Raw genomic sequence first — 19810 nt, 5'->3', positions numbered from 1 at the left:
TTGAATCCGACATTTCTGTTGATATTTCAAAGCCGGAAAAGAGCAATTCTTCTCTTGCTGCTAATAGAACCTTTTTCACCGCGTAGGAATTTATATGAAGCTTTACTCATTGTCTCATTTTTCTTTGGTGTGCTTATTAGTTTTTGTCTTTGCGCCGATGTTAGTTTCGGATTTAGGTTTGCGAGCGCCTTACCTAACTTTGTTTCTTTCAGCATTGAATCATTCCTTTTGATCAGTTTAGCTTTGCTGGTGCGGTTTGTTGATCCTTTGCCGCCACCTGTTTTAGCACTGTCCTTGGTTATAACTACCATTTGGTCCGCCAGGTGTCTCTCATTAGGACTCTTACTGCTTGAGGCTAGGTTGTCAGCCAATATTCTACCATCATTTCCAGAGATGGATTCTGCCTCTGCATCTTCTTCTGATTCTACGGAGTAGGTTGATAGATCACAGAGGTCGATTGATGAGGCCACTGAATGAGTGGTAATTTCGTCGGATTCCAAACGAGGTTGCTTGTTTGGATTGCTCTTTTGGCTCACCTCACTCACTTCTTGAGCTTTGGAGATCATTACACGTTTTTTGCCTAACAGCATTTGCTCTGATTGCTCACGTGAGAACAGACTCGGTCTAGTAGGAGTTGATAGATTCCTTATGAAATATTTGGACCGATTTGTCAGATTCTTCAGACCAATGGTTTTTGATTCCGTCTTTTTCTTAATGGTCTTTGGGTCCTTGATATTTTTTAATGCAGTCATTGAACATTGTAACATTTTTTTGCAGCTCCTTTGAAAATTGCAAATGTTCGTTTTTGATTATTTGTTAGCGTTCTACTTGCTGCTTTTTGCGTTACTTCATCTGATGTTAGCACTGCCAACACAGCAGCAGTGTTTGCCACAGGTGTCTTTTCTTTTACTGCGGTCATTTGATCAGTTTGTTTATTTGATCCATTTATAGCATGGTTTTGGGGCTCCTCAGCAGCACTATTTTACTGCCTTATTTTGCGTATCCTCAGCATTGCCCATCACCATTAGCTTTGGTTGGGCACGTTCTGCCGCCATTTCTTCAGAGTCTATTTTCTTTTGATCTGGTATTATTGTCCGCTTGTCATTTTGGTGTCCCAATAAGATTTCTTCCATAGTGAATAAGGTCTCTGTTTTCCACCCTAAACACTTTTCTGAGTTTTGCACTTCCTGTTCCTTGTGCCATAGCCATTTCATACAGTCTAAGACTGCATCGATTAGATTGACTTTTTCGCGTTGATCTCTCATGGCAAGGTCACTTAACCTATTTTGCCAATTCACTGTCAATTCAGCTTCTTTCCCAAGACTTGACAACAGCATTTCGTTTAGGGTTTCCATCTTTATAATCTTTTCATTTAATGCTCAGCATTGTTCCATTGTGAGTTATTGCCTCATTGAGTGTTTCGTATAACTTTACAAACGGCATTAACACTAAAGATGTTGCTGCTAATACATTATTATGAATTTGGATCCCCGCTGCTATCGACAAATTCGATTTACTGGGACAGTCTTAATCATTTCCATGTACATTTTTGTTAATGTCTGTATTTACATTGGTGGTGTTATCAAGCTTTTGGGGAATGTTTGTATTCTCATTGTCAATTATCACAACATTATTTGTTGTCATCCAGCACAGTCAAAGATGGCCGCCCGCCACCCATTTGAGGCATCCACTGCCTAATCCACCCAGCAGACGCTGCTGAGTCCTGATTGGCTGGTGACCCTTCTTCAGCTACCTATCGGGAGCCGGCAGGCGAAGCCGGCCCACTCTCACCAAGGCCCAGTGAAACAAGGCTGACTCCTGTCCTAGCCTGTCCCAGCCTTACTCGCCGTTCGCCTGGACACTATGCACTTTTTCACCTCGCACTAATCCCTGCTCGTGGTTACACAGCTGACTCTCCTCCTCATGAACCTATGGACTAGCGCTCTCCTCATCCTGACAGTAAGACTGGTAACGTTATCAACTATTCCAGCGCTTCCGAATGCTATGCTTATTCCCACAAGCTTGATACCTAGTACAGCTATATAAGCTGTCCACTCTGTGCCTACTGCCCTACAAGCATTTATCTTGCCTGTTAAACTTTCTGACATACTATCTATCCTGATGTTGGTAATGCCTTTACTATGCTAATATAATCACAAACGCCACTTGACAAGCTGTAGCAACGTAGCAACCTGCTCCATGCACACCTCTGTACTAAGTCTGCACATCTATTACGAGCGTCCTGACTTTAATCAACTGAGCCGACTACATATTTGAGCCCCTAGTCGCTACCTATTCGCGGTTGCTTACCACCAAGTGATCGCACCATTTCAGCGCCTTATTTGCTTGCATTGCCTATGTCTGTTATCATTGCCGTCCAGCCCATACCTTCGCATTGCATGACCACGGCACCGCTTTCATTTGCGGCTCTGTTCGCCTGTGCTTGCCTTGAAACTACTGTGCTGTCAACCCCATGCTCGCTTTTGAAATAATTGAGCTCTTGCTCAGAACCGCAACTTGGACCCACTTGTTAGCTCCATGATATATGCTACTCTGCCTGCCTGATACGCTCATTGTGTATTCCCAATTTTGCTGCACCACACTTTGATCTATGCCTGCATATGTTGCACCGCTCCGCGTAAGACATGTCCACATGATCTAAGCTAATTCCAGGGTACCTGCCTTACTCTGCCGTGCCTTTCAACTTGACATTTACCTGATCTGCCAATACTTGCTGCCAACACTAGAATGTCTTCTCTGCCTGAATTGTTGCACCGTTACAATTAGATCACGCCTCTTGCATTCTGCATTGTTCCCTGCCTAACATGCTAATGTATATGTAAGCTTTGGTATTTGCTTTGCCTGTGTACCCTGATCTGATGCACCCCCATTGCTTGACTCTGAATAAGTAGACTTAACCTGTCTTAAACTCATTAGCCTGCATTGCTCGTACAGAGCACGCACTGCCTAGCCAAATAGTGCCTGTAACGCTTACCTATAACTGCCTCACAGTCCCAGCAGCCCTTCCTCTCTAACCTCGGTAACATGCTACCACGCTGGTCCTCCCTGAGGTCACTGCTCTCCTCATTACAAGTACTACTCTCAGTGTGGTCAATTACCAGGTCATCACACCTACCACCTCCCGATTTAGCTGCACCTAGCTCCTTGCACACCTCATCCATGGCCACCTCTCACAGATCTCCTGATACCTACCAAAGTACTGCACCTCAATACCACAACATCTACCTCAACGATCCGGCCCTATGGCTCGACCATTTTTCCAAAAAACCCTCACCTAACCAACCATGTCCTATCACTCTTAGAAACCTAAGATTAGGATCTAGACTTATGGGTAAGAAGGGACACCCCATGTACCTGAGTTCATACCTCAAAACTCATACGCACAGCCCACCTCCACAAACGGCCACCTCACCCACGCCCCATCACACTCAAATCATCACAGCTTCATCAAGCAACGTTGGTTTAATTAAAGTAGCCCTGATTAACGCAAGATCCCTAGCTGCGCACGCTCTGGACATTGCTGATCTTATCAAAACTCAGGAACTCGACTTCATCGCCATCACCGAGACCTGGCTGCACGCGGCTTCCGGCCCGGCACTCTCATTGGCCATCCCCACTGATTACTCCATCATCAGATGTGATCGCACCTCGAGAGGTGGAGGAATTGCTTTCATCGCTAGAAACTCATTAGGACTTAGAACCATCCCAAGCACTAAGGTGGAAACTGCAGAGTTACTCTCTGTCAAGCTTGGACTCTCAGCTAACCAAACGGCTAACATCCACCTAATATACAGACCCCCTGGTCCACCCGCATCCTTTATGGATGATATCTCTACGTTAGTACTCAACAATGCTAAATCCAACTCCCAAACCATCATTCTTGGCGACCTCAATCTAGGACACCAAGACCCTAATGATCCTGCAGCCCTCAACCTAGCTAATAGCTTAACAGATTTAGGTTTCACTCACCACATACAGGAACCACCCACATTAAAGGGCGATCCCTTGACTGGCTTAGTGACACCAATTGCAATATTAGCGTAATCTCCAACGCCCCTTGCTTGTGGTCTGACCACCATGTCATCACTTTCAGCATTGAAGCAGCCCCACCACCCAGGCCTTTGGTCGCCCCAGCCACCCTCACTAGAAATAAAAAGAACATTACAACAGAAAAAATACTCCCCCTTATCCTTCCTACACTAAATAACGCTCCTGACACTTGCTCAGACCCCACCAACCTAGCCGACATGTATAACCAGTCACTGCTTGCAGCCATCAACTCTATCGCCCCGCTCAAACTGAGGAAACCCAAACAACGAGCACACCTTAACTCATGGTTTACTCCCCATCTTAGAGTGTTACGCAAAGAGAAACGCACAGCAGAGTCACGCTGGAGAAGTCACCACTCCGACGCCCACAAAGACAGTCTTCTGATAGCCACCCTTAACTATAAAGAAGCTGTACTCCAGGCAAAAAAAGATTCTTATAATAACCACATTATGTCAGCCCAGTCCAATACTAAGGAACTCTTTAATATCCTTAAGGAACTCGAGACACCTGCAGCCCCCCCTGACTCTTGCTCCAAAGACAACACCTGGTGCACCAATATTCAGTCAGCACTCCTGGGTAAAATTGCTACCCTCCAATCTAAAATCAGGGACAAACAGAAATCCCTACAGCTTGACCAACCACCGACCACAGCTACACTTAATACACATTTAACCTATCCGCATAAACCTTTCTCCTTCTCCCCACTCACTACTCTCGAAGTAGAAAACATCATAAACAATTTAAAACCTTCCAATTGCCAAGGCGACCCCTGCCCAGCACCTATTATCAAAGAAGCATCTCATGAGCTAGCCCCGTTCATTACAGCATTCATAAATGCTTCTTTCAAGATGGGTATTGTCCCCGACAACCTAAAGGATGCATGGTTATCCCACTCCTCAAAAAACCCTCCCTTGACCCTAATATCCCAACTAACTTCAGACCTATCACTACGGTCCCATTCCTGCTCAAGATCCTGGACCGCGCAGCCTACCTGCAGATTCAGGATTACCTCGAACTAAACAATCTCCTGGGCTTAAGGCAATCAGGGTTCCGCCCTAAACATGGCACGGAGTCAGCTCTGATCGACTTGAAAACTCAGATGGACTCACTGAAGGACAATGGGAAGCTAGCTCTTCTCCTTCTCCTCGATCTCTCCGCGGCTTTTAATCTGGTCAACCACCAAATACTCTGCCAGCATCTCAAATCCGCAGCCCACTTCTCCGACTCTGCCAATGTCTGGATCCACTCATTCCTGAGCAATAGATCCATGAGGGTCTTCTCACCGCTGGCATCAGCAGATCCCTCCCCCATTCACTGTGGCGTTCCTCAAGACTCGTGTGTATCCACTACGTTGTATAACGTATTCACCAAGCCCCTCTTCGATGTGCTTGATTATCTGGGTGTCTCCTACACTAACTACGCAGACGACACCCAGATACTCATCCCTATCACAGGAGACTACACAGCTGACACCAAAGCCCTTAACGATGTTTACTCGGTCATCCAGGCCTGGATGGCACAGCACGAACTTTGCCTTAACGATGATAAGACTGAGCTCTTACTTTTAGGATCAAATCATCGGCTCAACAAACTAGACCAAACCTACAAGTCCTTCATTATTGACGGCAATGACATTAAAGTCTCCAAAGATACTAAGACGCTAGGGGTCTATCTTGACTCCTCGCTTTCTCTGAACAGACAAATAAATGCAGTTAGGTCAGCTTCGGCCTATACCTGCAAACTTATCACTGCCTGTAGACCCTTCCTAAACTCCACCAACTCTATCACACTCGCCAGAACTCTTGTTATGGCCAAAATCGACTACTGTAGTGCTCTCTACCTAGGGACCAGTCAGTCTAACTTTAATAAATTGCAAACTGTACAAAATAATGCCTTAAGGGCAGCCTTAAACATCCCGAGACGCTCTCATATCTCCTCTGTCAGATTGGACTTAGGCTGGCTACCGGTAAAACAGAGAATTGCCCTGAAAACCCTAGCTTTGACTCACAAATGTCTGAACAACAACGCCCCACCTTACCTGTCCACTCGCTTCTCACGCCACACCTCCACTCGACCTACCAGAGCAGCCCAAACTCACAGCCTCATTGTGCCTAGATGCAAACTCCAAAAAGCTGGTGGGGTGAGCTTCCCCGTCCTTGCCTCCAAACTCTGGAACACCTTGCCCACACCTATCAGAATTGAACCATCATTCCACTCCTTCAAGAACAATGCTAAAACATGGCTGCTCTCCCAAGTCTCATGAGACCTTGACACAGTCCAGACTCCATGTGGGGTACAGAACTGAATATACATTTTCTCTCTGCTCTGTCCCTGTATTATACGCTGTATATTTTTGTAACTCACTGTAACTACTGCTTTTTGTAACATGTTTAAGAGTATGCGCCCGGTTGCCCCTGGGCCTGGTTTTTTGCGCTTTATAAATAAAATAAAATCAAATCAAATCAAATGAGGTTAGGATCATCTGATTTTGTCAGGACGTTCACAGCTCTGACTAGTGGCGTGCTAGTCTGCTCATTCTGACACGTTGTTAGCACTGATTGTGGCTTTTACGGGGTCCACTCGGATGGCGGTCCACCTTTAGCTTTTATCAACATGCCATGCTTCGTGAAACTTTCACTTAATTGCTCTTTAATTAGATGAACGTCTGCTTTCAGCTGCTCCATTATGCGGGCTTCCCGTCCCGCCAAATTGAGTACTTTTAGGTTTGTTTGCGGCGCTATTTTTGCTGGTCCATAGGTCATAGCGGGCACCTTTATATCTGCAATCGTCGTTTGAGTTGACAACATTTTGCATATACAATGCGCCAGTATTTCTCCTCGGACATCTGAACATTCTTCAAAGGATGCCTCTGTATCATCTCCCGTTGCCGACCGCCATGTTTCCTTTGTTTGCACTCTGTTACTTCTATTATTTTTAAATTGTGTTGTTGTTGGAAAATCTGAGTGCCTTCTCATTTTTATTGGCATGGTCAGAGTAATGTTGATATTTTGAGTGCTAACGACTTTCTCATTTAATTTGTTTACCTCACGTTTCCTTTCACTCAATTTCCATACTTCTGTTGTCAACATAGATGGAGATGTAAAAGTGAATGTGTTTTGCTCCTCTGTAACAAAAGGGACTGATATTTCCAATAGCTCCACATCTGATACATCAAATGGGGATTTAAATAATGCTGTGTTTATTTCAATTGTCTCCGTACTTGCCGCACTCTTTAAGTCTATTAACTTGTCAGCGAGTATGTTTTCACTGGCAAGCTCGGCACAGCTCTTGATGCACTTGATAGAGTGCTGACATTACTGAGTATACAGTTTGCAATCTGAGCATTCGCACATGCTTTCGCCAGCGCCAGAGCAGCAAGTTGTGGAATCAATGTTGCCGGCGTCAGCTGAGACTGGGTCTGTGACCAGTCGTAACCTTTATAACCTTCAAGATCACATTTTGAGGTGCTTGCCTCCAACGGCATGTCAGATGTTTTATCCCAATGATTACACTTGCGATTTTGTTTCATTTTCTACTTTGTCTGAGGTCCCAGATCTGCAGCCCTTGTTTACCGGCTTACCTGCGTTCTGCTGCTGGAGCGTTCTGCTGCGGACTGATGCAGACTGAACTCAGCTTGAACTCCGTGCGGCGCTCCGAGCACGCAAGGAGTTTTAGAAGGAGGAGTTCCAATGAGCCTCGCTGAGTTAAAGGGCCAGTTTCCAATATACACCAACAGACGGTAGCACGTTGCTGCAGCACCTCTAGCTGTGGAACACTGATGCAGACTGAACTCAGCTCGAACTCCACATGGCGCTCCGCGCATGCAAAGAGTTTTTGAAGGAGGAGTTCCAATGAGCCTCGCTGAGTTAAAGGGCCTATTTCCAATACACATCAACAGATGGTAGCACATCGCTGTAGCTCCACTCGCTGTGGAACACTGATGCAGACTGAACTCAGCTCGTATTCCGCACGGCGCTCCACGCACACAAGGAGTTTATGAAGGAAGAGTTCCAATAAGCCATGCTGAGTTAAAGGGCCAGTTTCCAATATACACCAACAGACGGTAGCATGTCAATGCAGCTCCTCTTGCTGTGGAACACTGATGCAGACTGAACTCAGCTCGAACTCCTCCGTAGTAGTAATTATATACATGGAGGCGTTAGCTGTTACCACTTCTTGCTGATAATACATTGCAAATATGGCCAATTAATCTATATTGAGCGGAGATATGGGCGACATATGATCACACCTGGTTGGTACGTTTAGGAGAGCATTATGGAAACAATGATTGCGTCTCCCAGTGTCCACTCCCTAGCAGGTAATTAGGTCAGAGATAGGTAATCTTTCAATGTTCAATTTGCCTAGAACAATACTAGTGACTCACTTTCTGATTCTTTGTTATAACAAATATGCAATAATTTGCTTATGCAAAAAAATCCGGGGCCTCTGAAAATTTGCTGCAGAGACTTAAATGCATGAAATACAATATGATTTGGTTTCAATAGACCCTCATTCTTAGATAAAAAGGAACGTAAGTGTACAATGTTGGGTAGGGATAAGTTGCACAATGTAATGAGCTCTCAACAAAAATCATTGTTGTAGGAGTGTGTAAAGCTATTTCCAACCATGTTAGCTACTCAGCCATATTTTTCCTTTTTCCTGCGTGGTGAAAGACAAAGTAAATGTATGAAGTTTGGATTCACCGTACTAGATATGGGAGAAGTCAGGGAAACAAGACATAACTTCTTATGTGTCTTCTTATAGTGCTTTGGGCATTATTATGGGTTTGCTGGTGTAGCACATTTTTAGAAGACTTGTTATTCCTAATGAACAATTGTTTGATAGAAAACACTATCAAGAACCCAGTTGCACTCTATAGGTGAAAACAAAGACTACCTTAAATTGTATTTTTTATTGAAAGTAAAAATATCACTAATAATTAATTGCGATCATTCCAAAGAATAATTTATAAAATATGTAAACCACTCTCAATGATTTTTTTTTAACAAAGTTTCAAATTGTTTCTCAAAGAATTCAACACAATTATGTAATTAGTAAATTAGTCATTTCGTAATCATTCTTCATAATTTAGAACCAAACATTAATCCAGTCTGTACACAAAAGACACATGAATGTTGAAGTCCTAACATGATCTGCATGTTTCTGTCAGTTCCCTTCTTCAGGAGCAAAAAACTTCCAAACTCCCTAAACAGATGAAAAGAAAATAGCTTAACATTTACTAATTGTGCATATGTATTTCGTAAGAAAAGCTGGATCTCAATAAAATAAAGGACAAACACCATATAATTTCATCAGTTCTCTGCAGATCTGCATGCATGATAGATCCACTTCTGACATACCATTTTCAGAAATCTGTCAAAATAATATTCAGGTCCAGTTCAATATTATTTGGCATGCAAAAGCAAATCTTTCCATAAAAAAAGTCAATGTAAAATAGTGTGTGCATCTGTTTCTGCTAAAAAATCCCTTGAGTAACAGTTGTTACCAAATCAGATCAAATATTACCAGCCTTCGGACAGTGGACATGATTGATGTCAAAAACCATTGTGTTAAATGTCATTAATCGAGACCCAATCTGATGATTGCAGTCACATTTGAAATCGGCAAAACACATCAGTATCCAAGGGATGCAGTTAGGAAATAATGTGTGACATTTTCCACAAGCCTGGTTCCCAGGTCGGGGCATATTTTGCACACCTGGACGTCATTACTGGCCTCCTCTCTGCCAATCAAAAAGCTCGGAACGCAGTCAATGTCCACTCTTGAGCAAAAAGAATGCATTGTAGGATTTAACGTAAAGTATTATTTGCAGACATTGACATGTATGGCACAGCATGTCAGTAATTCTGAAGATCAAATGTAAGCATTTCCGATTTAAACAAACATATTCTGGAGACAGAAAAGGGGTATTTGCTTCGGTCATGACAGCCGCGCTGGTAGTTTCCAGGTCCTTAGTGTGGTGGGCATTTGCTGAGTGAAGTGCACCAATAGGACTTTTCAGATGGACAAAGAGGAAAATGTTAGTAAAATGGAGGAAGGTACTGTGAGAGCGCGGTGGAGGGAGGTCATGTGGTCAGTGTGGAAGGAGTGACGTCAGGGCTGATATTGCTGTCCAATGTTTTCCATCTCTTTTCATGTCCCTCTTCTCTCTCTTCAGTCTTCCAGGTGAAGCAGCAGAAGAGCGCAGGGACCGGCAGTAGAAGTGCATGTGAGCTCGAGGAATCATCAGGTAAATCAGGCATCAATGTGTTTCCAGGTGTTGCTATGACCCATCCTAACCTTGGCAGTGCTCTCTAAAGCATCTTCTGCTTTCCCTGGCACTAGAAAGGACTGGTCACAGAACCCTGCTGCCCACTTCAAGAAAGGATGCAGAGTCATATATATATATAACCTTTACAGACGTTGGTAAAGTTACTACAAACACCTTGATCCTACCAGGAACTCTCATAGGTGACACAGTTTGGGCACGGGTCCCAGAAACGCACAATCTCAGGCTTCATTCTTCTCTACGAATTCAACATCCATTGGGTCTGTGAACTTCCTTTCAATAGTTTCTCGTTTTACGAGGGGTACAGGGCTGTCTGTTCTTTCAATGCGGTTTTCCAGCCTTTTCCACAGCGTGCTGTAATCGCCTCGAAGCACCCGGTGTCCCTCCTTCCCCAGCAAAGCTCACTGATTGGGTGTGGCTGATTCTGCGTTCCTCATGTTTTGCCGCGGATGCCACACCTTGTCGGGGTCTTGGAAGCATGTCCGGCCCTTTCTCTGCTCTCTGCTTGGTCTCCGAGGCTCGCAGAGTGCTTCCTGCTGTCAGCGTTGCTACGGCAGAGCTACGGCTCTTCCGTTCCTTCCTCTTGGGGACACCTGCAACCCTTCAGTGTCAGGCAGAGGTTTGCCTGCTCCACCTCCTTCACCGGACATCCACTGTCATCACGCTGCCTCCAAGTTTATTTCAACTGGAGCCAACTGCTCCTGTCAGGTTGTTTCTCTCTCTCATTGGTTTCTGCTGCCATATATTTAAAGGTCCCGCCACAGTGCCACTCCTTCCAACCACTAGAATATGTTGTTGGTTTTCAGACTCTGCGGCTCTTCATCACTCCAGCGCTCTTCTTCGTCCCAGTAGAATAAACTGGGTCATAGACCTCTTGTGAACAATTAGTCTTGGCCACAGTCTCCTTCTTCACCAAGCAATATGCCATAGAAGCTTGGGGCACGACAGGGAGCTGAGAGTGTTGTGGAGGCGATATAATTTACCATGTCTCATCTGTAGGTTCCTCACTCCTAAAACACACAATGTGGTGGCTTGAATTGCAGAGGGTTTTGTCCATGTGTCGAGAATATAACACAAACAATAGGAATACTACCCCACACATATATTTGTAATCATAAGCAACAAACATCATGTGAGTCCACTAGAGGTCCTAAAATAGGGGTCGCTGCGGGTTCATGTAGGGGGAGACTCTGATGTGTATGGTGCATGCAAAAGAAGACAGTAGGACAGCAGTGAGTTCTGACTTTCCCTGCCTAAGTATCCACTTATACTAGCAAGCCCTGATGTGCCGCTTATCTAAAAGTGACAGTAAATGGAATGTTTATGTTTATGTTTACTTATTTGATAATGCGCACCAAACCCTCAGGTAGCAGGGCGCAGCAGTTACAAGAATATTTGGAACTTAGTTACAGCAGATAGTTATTACAATGCATACACTACAAATATATATACCGGAAGCAGAAGCAAGGTAGAATATAAAAAAGGTACATATGTAACAGAGTTATAAGAACAAGAAGTCAGGGTCAAGATGTCGTAAGATGTTGTGGTAGATGGACATTTATGAGTTGTCTTTTGTATGGAGCCAGTTCTTTAGGTTTTGTCTAAATCGAGTGTAGGGCTGGTCCTCTCTCAAGGTAGTGGGTAGTGCATTCCAGGCAATCGCAGCTTTGACCGGGAAGCTTGCTCCTCCGGGTTTGGACAGTTTGAACCTAGGAACTTCTAGGCATAGGACATTAGAGGCTCTAGTATGGTGAGTAGACGTTCTTTTGGAAAATCTAGCAGAGATATTGGGGGGCGCAGCATTGTTAAGTCCTTTGAAAGTGAGGGATACTGTTTTAAGGAATATTCTGTCACTGATTTTTAGCCAGTGGTTGTCTTTCCTGATGTTGGAAATGTGCTCTCTGCAGGGGATGTTGGGAGCTGCTCTTAGGGCATTATTTTTCAGTATTTGCATTTTGTTTAAGATATTTTTGTTAGCGCCTGCATAGAGGGCATTACAGTAATCGAGTTTAGACATTATAAGTGCATTAGCAAGCGTAATACAATTTGTTTGGGATAAATAGGGTCTGCAGGCCCAAATCAATTTACAGGTATAAGCTGTGGAGGTGAGAGATAATGTGGAGTGAAGGTAAAATCCAAGTGTTTTTACCTCAGTGACTACTTTGACAACGTTACCGTCAATGTTGAAGGCAGCGTAACTGGGGCTAAGTTTTTTGAGGTTGGAATCAGAACCCAGGATCAGGATCTCCGTTTTGTCATCATTAGGCAGAGGCCATGGGATGCCATCCATGCCTGAATGAGGAGGTATATCTTATTTACTAAGGCTGTGTCCTCAATAAAGTTACCCGAAAGGGGTATAAGGATCTGGGTGTCATCAGCATAGTTTGTGTAAGTGACACCTAGCCTGTCAAGTTTGTCGAAGAGAGGCTTAGTAAAAATGTTATACATAGTTGGAGAAACACAGGAACCTTGTGGAACTCCACAGGTGATGTGGGTTGGGTCTGCTGAGGCTGAGGGGGAGAACACTCTCATCGTACAGTTCGCTAGTGTTAGGCGGAAACCTGTGCAGTTCCCTCTGGGACCACTGCAAAAGATTTAGGACTACAGGTGTTCGGCAGTAAACCCACTTGGTAGCAGTCTGTACCACACAGATTCACTTGGTAGCTGTGGCTGAGCAGTCAGACTTCCCTCAAGAAGAGTTAAGCAGTATGTGGAGTATACAATATAGGGCAATTCTTCACAGTAAGACAAGCAAACACGCAAAGAAGCTCAGTGTAAAGATATTAAGGTATTTATTTATAAAGGAACATCTATGGAAAACACTATGGCACTATCACGGCAAACACTTCAATCACAATTACTCTACGAAGAAGAAACGATCAATCCCCCTAACAATATTTCGACAAGTCTAGGTTCTACCAGCATCACTTATTTACAGACAGAGGTGTATGCCTCAACCTAGATGGCACTCTAATATTAGTTAGGACGGGAGAGAAAAATAAGCAGGTTACGAAATCAACACAGTTCAATACTTCACGGGAAAAATGCAAGGCAAGAACCACAATAGATCATAAAGTTCAGAGGCCAGGCCCACTCGGAGAGAGGCAAGGCGATATGTCCCAAAAAGTCTCTTAGTGGAAATGCGTTCGAGTCTTTATAGCAAATTGTTATCGGCAGATTGAACCAGTTCAGAACAATACGTGAGAAAGCTTGGAGGCGACCCAACGGAAAGGAGAGGATTAAGACACCTCACTTGAACCGATCGAAAGGGAAGCCAGGCGGACACGGTACCTTGTTTGTGGAGAGACAGCTCCGGCGGGGGCAGTTGTTCCTGGTGGTGGATGCACGTCAGGTCTTTGCCAAGAGTAGAGATGATCTCGTCGTCGAAGAAACGTGAAGTCCGGTGCACCACCAGGGAAGAGACCAGCCGCGGAGTGCTCCGTCACAAGGCACCACCTTTTGGTCGCGGTACAGGGGTAGTGGCTATCCGGTTGCCGAGGTGCTCTGCACGGGCAATTCGACCACTGCGTCCTGAGGCGAAGAAGGTTGTTCCCACCAGTCAGGGGAAGAGACTCTCCGGCAGGGAGATCTCCTCTGTCGTCGCAAAGTGGTGAGTCGGTTCCGCAGGGCTCCACCGGGAGTGTCGTCGTGCAGGTCGGCTCAGCGTTACCCTCGTCGGATTCTTAGGTCCTGTGGCGACTTCTGAAGATCCAGTCCCAAAAGCCCTGCTTTTATGCAGAAAACCCCCATTCATTCAGCCTAGCTGTCAATCAACACATGCTAAGTGGTGAGCGGGGAGGCTCACCACTTGGGCCAATCACACCAGAGTGCGACCGGAGTTGGCAAGGCAACTCGGTCCAGGGTGCCCTCCCACACCACTGTGGTAACCCAGACAGAATAGCACCACTTTGGAGGGTCTCTGTACAGAGCCCGCCAAAAGTGGAACAAAGGGCTCAACCTTTGGTTTAGGAGTCACAGAGACAAACACAGACGCCATTTTAAAAACCGAGTTCTGGCAGAAAATACCATCCGATAAACTTATTTAAGATAAGTAGACCAGTGGTATGTTAGAGACTAACGAGAAAAAGTATCAATCTCCAGCAATGGGAAGAATCCCATAGGGTTATATTCGGGGTCGAATATAACAAGTAGTTTCCACTGCCACCAGCCAAAACTCGACGAGGGGGGACGGGACAGTGCCCCCTCGAATAACAGACCCAGGAGTAATCGAATTACCCCTACTAGTACGTCCACAATAGGATGGTTTGTACTAGTTCTGTTAGTAAATTTAGGTCTAGTAAAGCCAATGGTGACTTTACATGCCCGGGGAGACAGTAGTCAGTCCCCGGGTATGGAGTCTATGATGGAGGTCCGCTAGGATGCCCCAGTGTTACGGCACGTAGGGTGCGGTGTAACACACATAGAAAACCATATGAGACCCTATGGAGTAAAAGACCCCATAGCCCATAGAACACATTGACATTCAAAGGAATTACACACATTCATGTCCAAGAGTGGGAGAAAAAGAGTCTCACTCTTGGCAGGATGGAAAAAACAAACTCCAGAAATCCAGCAAAGCTGCTGGGGGACTCACTAGGTTAGGAATTTCAGCCTAAACAGAGAATTCTCCCTAACAGCTAGGAAGGGTTGAACCCAGGCTATGGCTTCCCTCGAGAAATAGGCAGCTGACGCTAGGTGTTTGAATTATACTGCATGGTCCACCAAGTGAAAGGCTGTCGATAGGTCGAGGAGGAGTAGAATAGCTGTTTTACCTTTGTCCTTCAACTCATCATTTTGTGTTTTGAGGTTAATTAAAGCTGTTTCAGTGCTGTGTTGTGGTCTGAAACCGAATTGGCGAGATCCCAGAAGTTGGTTTGCCTCCAAATACTTTTGGATTTGCAGATAGGCTACTCTGTCGATAATTTTGAGGAGAAATGGGACGGTAGTAATGGGTCTATAGTAAGTGGGTATAGCCAGGTCTAAAGTCTGTTTTTTGAGGAGTGGTAGCACCCATGATTCTTTGAGGTTCAAAGGGACCGTGCTCGAATTAAAGGAAGCATTGATAAGCTTCGAGATAAAGGGTGCTAGGTCTCTGGCTGCGTCCTTTATGATTTGTGCGGGGCAGCTGTCACCCTGGCAGTTGGAGGGTTTCAGAGATAGGATAACCTTTTCTGTTTCCAGTATGGAGATATTAGTGAACCTGAAGGGTTTGTCGGTACGTGGTTTATCGAGCAGTGGGGTAGTGGGCATTTCTATGGAGTGCAAGGAGGTTTTTTTGTTCGCTATTTTAGTCTGCAGAGTAACTATTTTATTGGCTAAGGCATTTTAGATACTTGTACACCATTGTTTATCTTTCGGGACATTATCTGAAGGTACAGAGGGATTTTCCATTTCCCAGAGGATGGTGAAAAGCTCCTTGGAGTTGGAATTGGCTTTAGTAATTCTATCATTAAATGAATTATTTTTGGTCTGGATTATTTCTTTCTTATATTTGTTGGCTAAGTTAGATAGTAATGTTTTATTCTCCTCCGTGGGAGAGTGTCTCCAGATGGCTTGGAGTTTCCTTTTTTGTAGGCATAGTTGTTTAAGGTGCAGTTTGACTGGGGCTTTGAAGTCCAAGACCATGGACATGGTGTTATTAAAGGTCTCGACTAGCACGTTAGGGTCAGACTGACTAGTGTTGACTGACAGGGCTGGTAAGAGGAGAGGAAGTAATTTTTCAACCTTAATTTCTTTTTTGCTTCTAGTTGGGAGTGGAGGTACTGGTCATCTTTTGGAGCTCAATAGTGGATGAGAAGCGAATAAGATGGTGATCAGTCCAATCTGAATGGAATATCTACCCATTTATAGTATGCACCTATCATCAGATGAAGATAAGAAGGGGACTCACTACCTAAGTTAGGCACACTGTATATATCTAAAGTGTGTCAAGTGGCTGAGGAGTAAAAGTGAGCATCTAAAGTGAGCTCAATCACACTCCTTAAATCAGTCTACTTATGGTAAATGTACACTTTAATAACCTGTAGATTTGGCTAGGAGTGTGCAGGTGTTAATAAAAGATAACCTAAGTCATCAGTTTAGTAAAACCGGGTGCTAAAGTACCCCACTCCATGTATGCAAACCTAGAAAGTGTTTACAAGTGGGTCATCTCAGAGGATAGACGAGTGAAGATAAGACTAACACAGTAAGGGGACAGCCTCAAAGAAGGCTCCCACTCATATGTGTAAAATAGAACCCATCATTTCTCAAGGTTCGGCGTCTACCAGTTTCAGTGGTTTTTTATCGAATTTACCCACTTTCTTCAGGACAGTCTTCGTTGGGTACCAGGACAAATTGAGGTAAACAGGGAAGATAGGGTGGGAGGTGGAGGCTTGCAGGTTGCTCAGACCCTCTTTGTCATTACTGCAAAGCAGTCCATGACAGGAATCTGTGGCCCTGTATGTGGTTCTCTTACAGTCCTCAGTGTTTTGTTTTTTGATGTGATCCCGCTACTTAGTAGCGTCTGTGTTCATACGGGTCTCGCTTCGTTATGCACAGTTCCAGTACTCTAGTGTACGTTGTCTGGAGCCAGTAGATCCTCACATAAAAGCATGTGGTTATGGAACAAACGTGTTCTGGGCTGCTGTTTTCGTCATCAGTGTAGATGTGGGTCCGTTTTGCTAGCCGTGAAAAAACGGCAAGTTCCTGTGAGTAGGTTCCCGTTCCGATAAGGAATGTGGTGGGGCAATATGCTCTGTGGCGTGCTGGAAGCAAGCGGCGTCTTCCAAAACGCACAATGTGGTATCCTCACTCCTCCCACAAAGGCTGTCTCTCCCCATGTCACCCTCCCTCAGATAGCCACCCTCGGGGTCAGAGTCAGGTAGCTTCTGCCTTTCTTTGCCCACATGGCAAGCGACTTTCCCAAGAGAAGGTGTGATAACATCCTCAGATTCATCACAGTGCTCTGCCTGGAATGAGTTTTCACCCACTTCCTCCATGTGCTCTGCCTGCAATGGGTATCCCCCACTCCCTCTATGTGCTCTGCCTGGTATGTGTATTCCCTCACGTCCTCTATGTGCTCTGCCTGGTATAGGTATTCACCAACTTAATCTGTGTGCTCTGCCTGATATGTGTATTCATCCACTTTCTCTGTCGTGCCCTGCTGGTTATGGGTATTCACCCACTTACTCTGTGTGCTCTGCTTGGTATGGGTTTTCACCCACTTCCACTGTGTGCTCTGCTGGGTATGGGTATTCACCCACTTACTCTGTGTGCTCTGCCTGGTATGGGTATTCACCCACTTTCTCTGTGTGCTCTGCTCGGTATGGGTACTCCCCACCTCCTCTATGTGCTCTGTTTGGTATGTGTATTCCCCCACGTACTCTATGTGCTCTGCCTGGTATGGGCATCCACCCACTTACTCTGTGTGCTCTGCCTGTTATGTTTATTCACCCACTTCCTCTGTGTGCTTTGCTGGGTATGGGTATTCACCCACTTCCTCTATGTGCTCTGCTTGGTATTTGTATTCACCCACTTCCTCTGTGTGCTCAGCTGGGTATGGGTATTCACCCACTTCCTCAATGTGCTCTGCCTGGTATGTGTATTCACCCACTTTCTCTATGTGCACTTCTAGTATGGGCATTCACCCACTTCCCCTAAGTGCTCTGGCTTGAATGTGTATTCAACCACTTCCCCTATGTGCTCTTCCTGGTATGAGTATTCCGTCACATCTTCGATGTCCACTGCTTGCTATGGGTATTGCCCAACCCCCTCTATGTGCTCTGTCGGGTATGGGCATTCGGCCACTTTCTCTATGTGCTCTGCCTGGTTCGGGTGGCAGGCCTAGACAGAAGGGCTATTTTTACTATTGGAATATTCTTAGATATATGAACTCATACTTATGTAAGGGACTCATTGGAGCCTGTTCTAGAATATGCTGGAGTCATTGTATATGGATTTGTAGTCAAACGACCTGAATTTTGGGTGGTTCAAGGTTTTGCTAATTTTAACCTTTCAGGATTTCGCCGGAAAATGTTCGAGGCTCATACATGAGGACCCGCCATGGGAGGATAGGCTGCTGTCATGCCATATAGAGCCCAATGCCATGCTATATTGCGGGCAAGTGCAGCAGTAAAGATAAATCTGTTTGGAAATAGAACCTCTTTTTATCACAGCGACAATGTCCGATTTCACTGAAAAGTAGGGTCAGCATACGAAAAAGTAATTTTCCATTTTAGCGCTAAAATGTAAAAAATGACAAATGTAACATAATTTTTTTTTCCATCTGGGAAGCTCTGTTTGAGAAGGAGTATCTTGCACTGCCAAGGGAAAATTAAGTAGGAATACGGGGCACAGAAGAAAGCCGTAGGGAGGGTGGGGTGATTAATCACTGCTTCCCTGAGGAAAGTCCCTCCCCATGTGGCCAGGGAAACGAAGAAGTTACCTGACTCTGACCCTGGGGGTGGCTATTGTGGGGGGAAACACCCGCAGGCAAATGGAGAAAAGTCACCAGATGAGACATGGTAGTCCCCTTGGTCCCAAAGAACATACAGCCCCCCTGTCATACCCCAAGCCTTTATGGCCTACTGCAATAATGAGGTAGAGTCTCCAGTCAGGGCCAATAACCAACCTTCTGAGTATAACCCCTTCTTTAGTAATACTGGGAGGAAGAAACTGGGACGAAGATGAAGGCCGTAGTGACAAAGATCATCAAAGCCAGGGAACCTATGCCGCGCTCAGTTGTTGGAAGAGACTGAGTGGTGCCGGGACATTCAAAAGCACCACAGGCATGGCAGAGCATGGAGAAGGCTTGGAGAGAGCTCTGCTGCATGCAACATTTGGTCGGGTCGCAGAGAGGAAGCAGGCTGTTGCCAGAAGCAGGAGGGCTGCTGGAGACGCCGTCCGGAGGAACTGAAGAGCCAGAGGTCTACCGTGCTGAGGCCGCAGACAGCAAGAGACTGTCAGAGGAAGGTAGAGGCTGTGCGAGAAGCGGAGAACAGGCGGGATGCTTCGCCGCCCAGTTTGCGAGCCATGGCAGTAATGGGAACATGCGAGGGACGCTGAAGCAACCACGAGAGACCCGTGAGCCAGAAGGGAAGAGTGGGATGCCGAGGTGCTTCAGGGCGTATTTTGTGTACCGTTATCCATGTCAAGGAACATAATTAATGGGGCTGGAAGCCCTGGGAAAGTTTAATGCAAAATCGAACTGCATGAAAAAGGGTTGCTAACCCGACATATGAAACAAGTAATTCAGCAAGAATGGAGAAGGCTGATACCTACTGAAAAGTGCATGTCTGGGTCCTGCACCAAATTTGGGAAATATGATTAAAAGCCCGGGCAGGAGAGTAAACCAGGAGTTGTGCTGTGCGAGTCTTTGACCCGCGCCCAAGTACATTTGTGAACTGTGTTATGAAAACCAGGGATAGGGAGTCATTCCTCCAGGAGCTGTGAGAACCTAGTGATGCCAGAGGC

The 19810-nt window shown here is 45.3% G+C and overlaps 1 protein-coding gene across 2 annotated transcripts in view; it reads left to right on the top strand.

Moving 5' to 3' along the window:
* LOC138580196 (killer cell lectin-like receptor subfamily B member 1B allele C) overlaps window positions 1-19810 on the top strand; it is a 258928-nt gene that overhangs the window by 196791 nt on the left and 42327 nt on the right. For both annotated transcript variants that reach the window (XM_069650537.1, XM_069650538.1), the window contains exon 3: window positions 10250-10321. In XM_069650537.1, the coding sequence (XP_069506638.1) occupies window positions 10250-10321 (72 nt within the window). The remainder of the gene's footprint in view (window positions 1-10249; window positions 10322-19810) is intronic.

This window comes from Ambystoma mexicanum, chromosome 3p (assembly GCF_040938575.1).
Source record: "Ambystoma mexicanum isolate Mex_15411 chromosome 3p, UKY_AmexF1_1, whole genome shotgun sequence".
Lineage (NCBI taxonomy): Eukaryota > Metazoa > Chordata > Amphibia > Caudata > Ambystomatidae > Ambystoma > Ambystoma mexicanum.
Note: the sequence above shows the minus strand (reverse complement) of the source record. Positions and strands in the feature narration are given on the sequence as shown.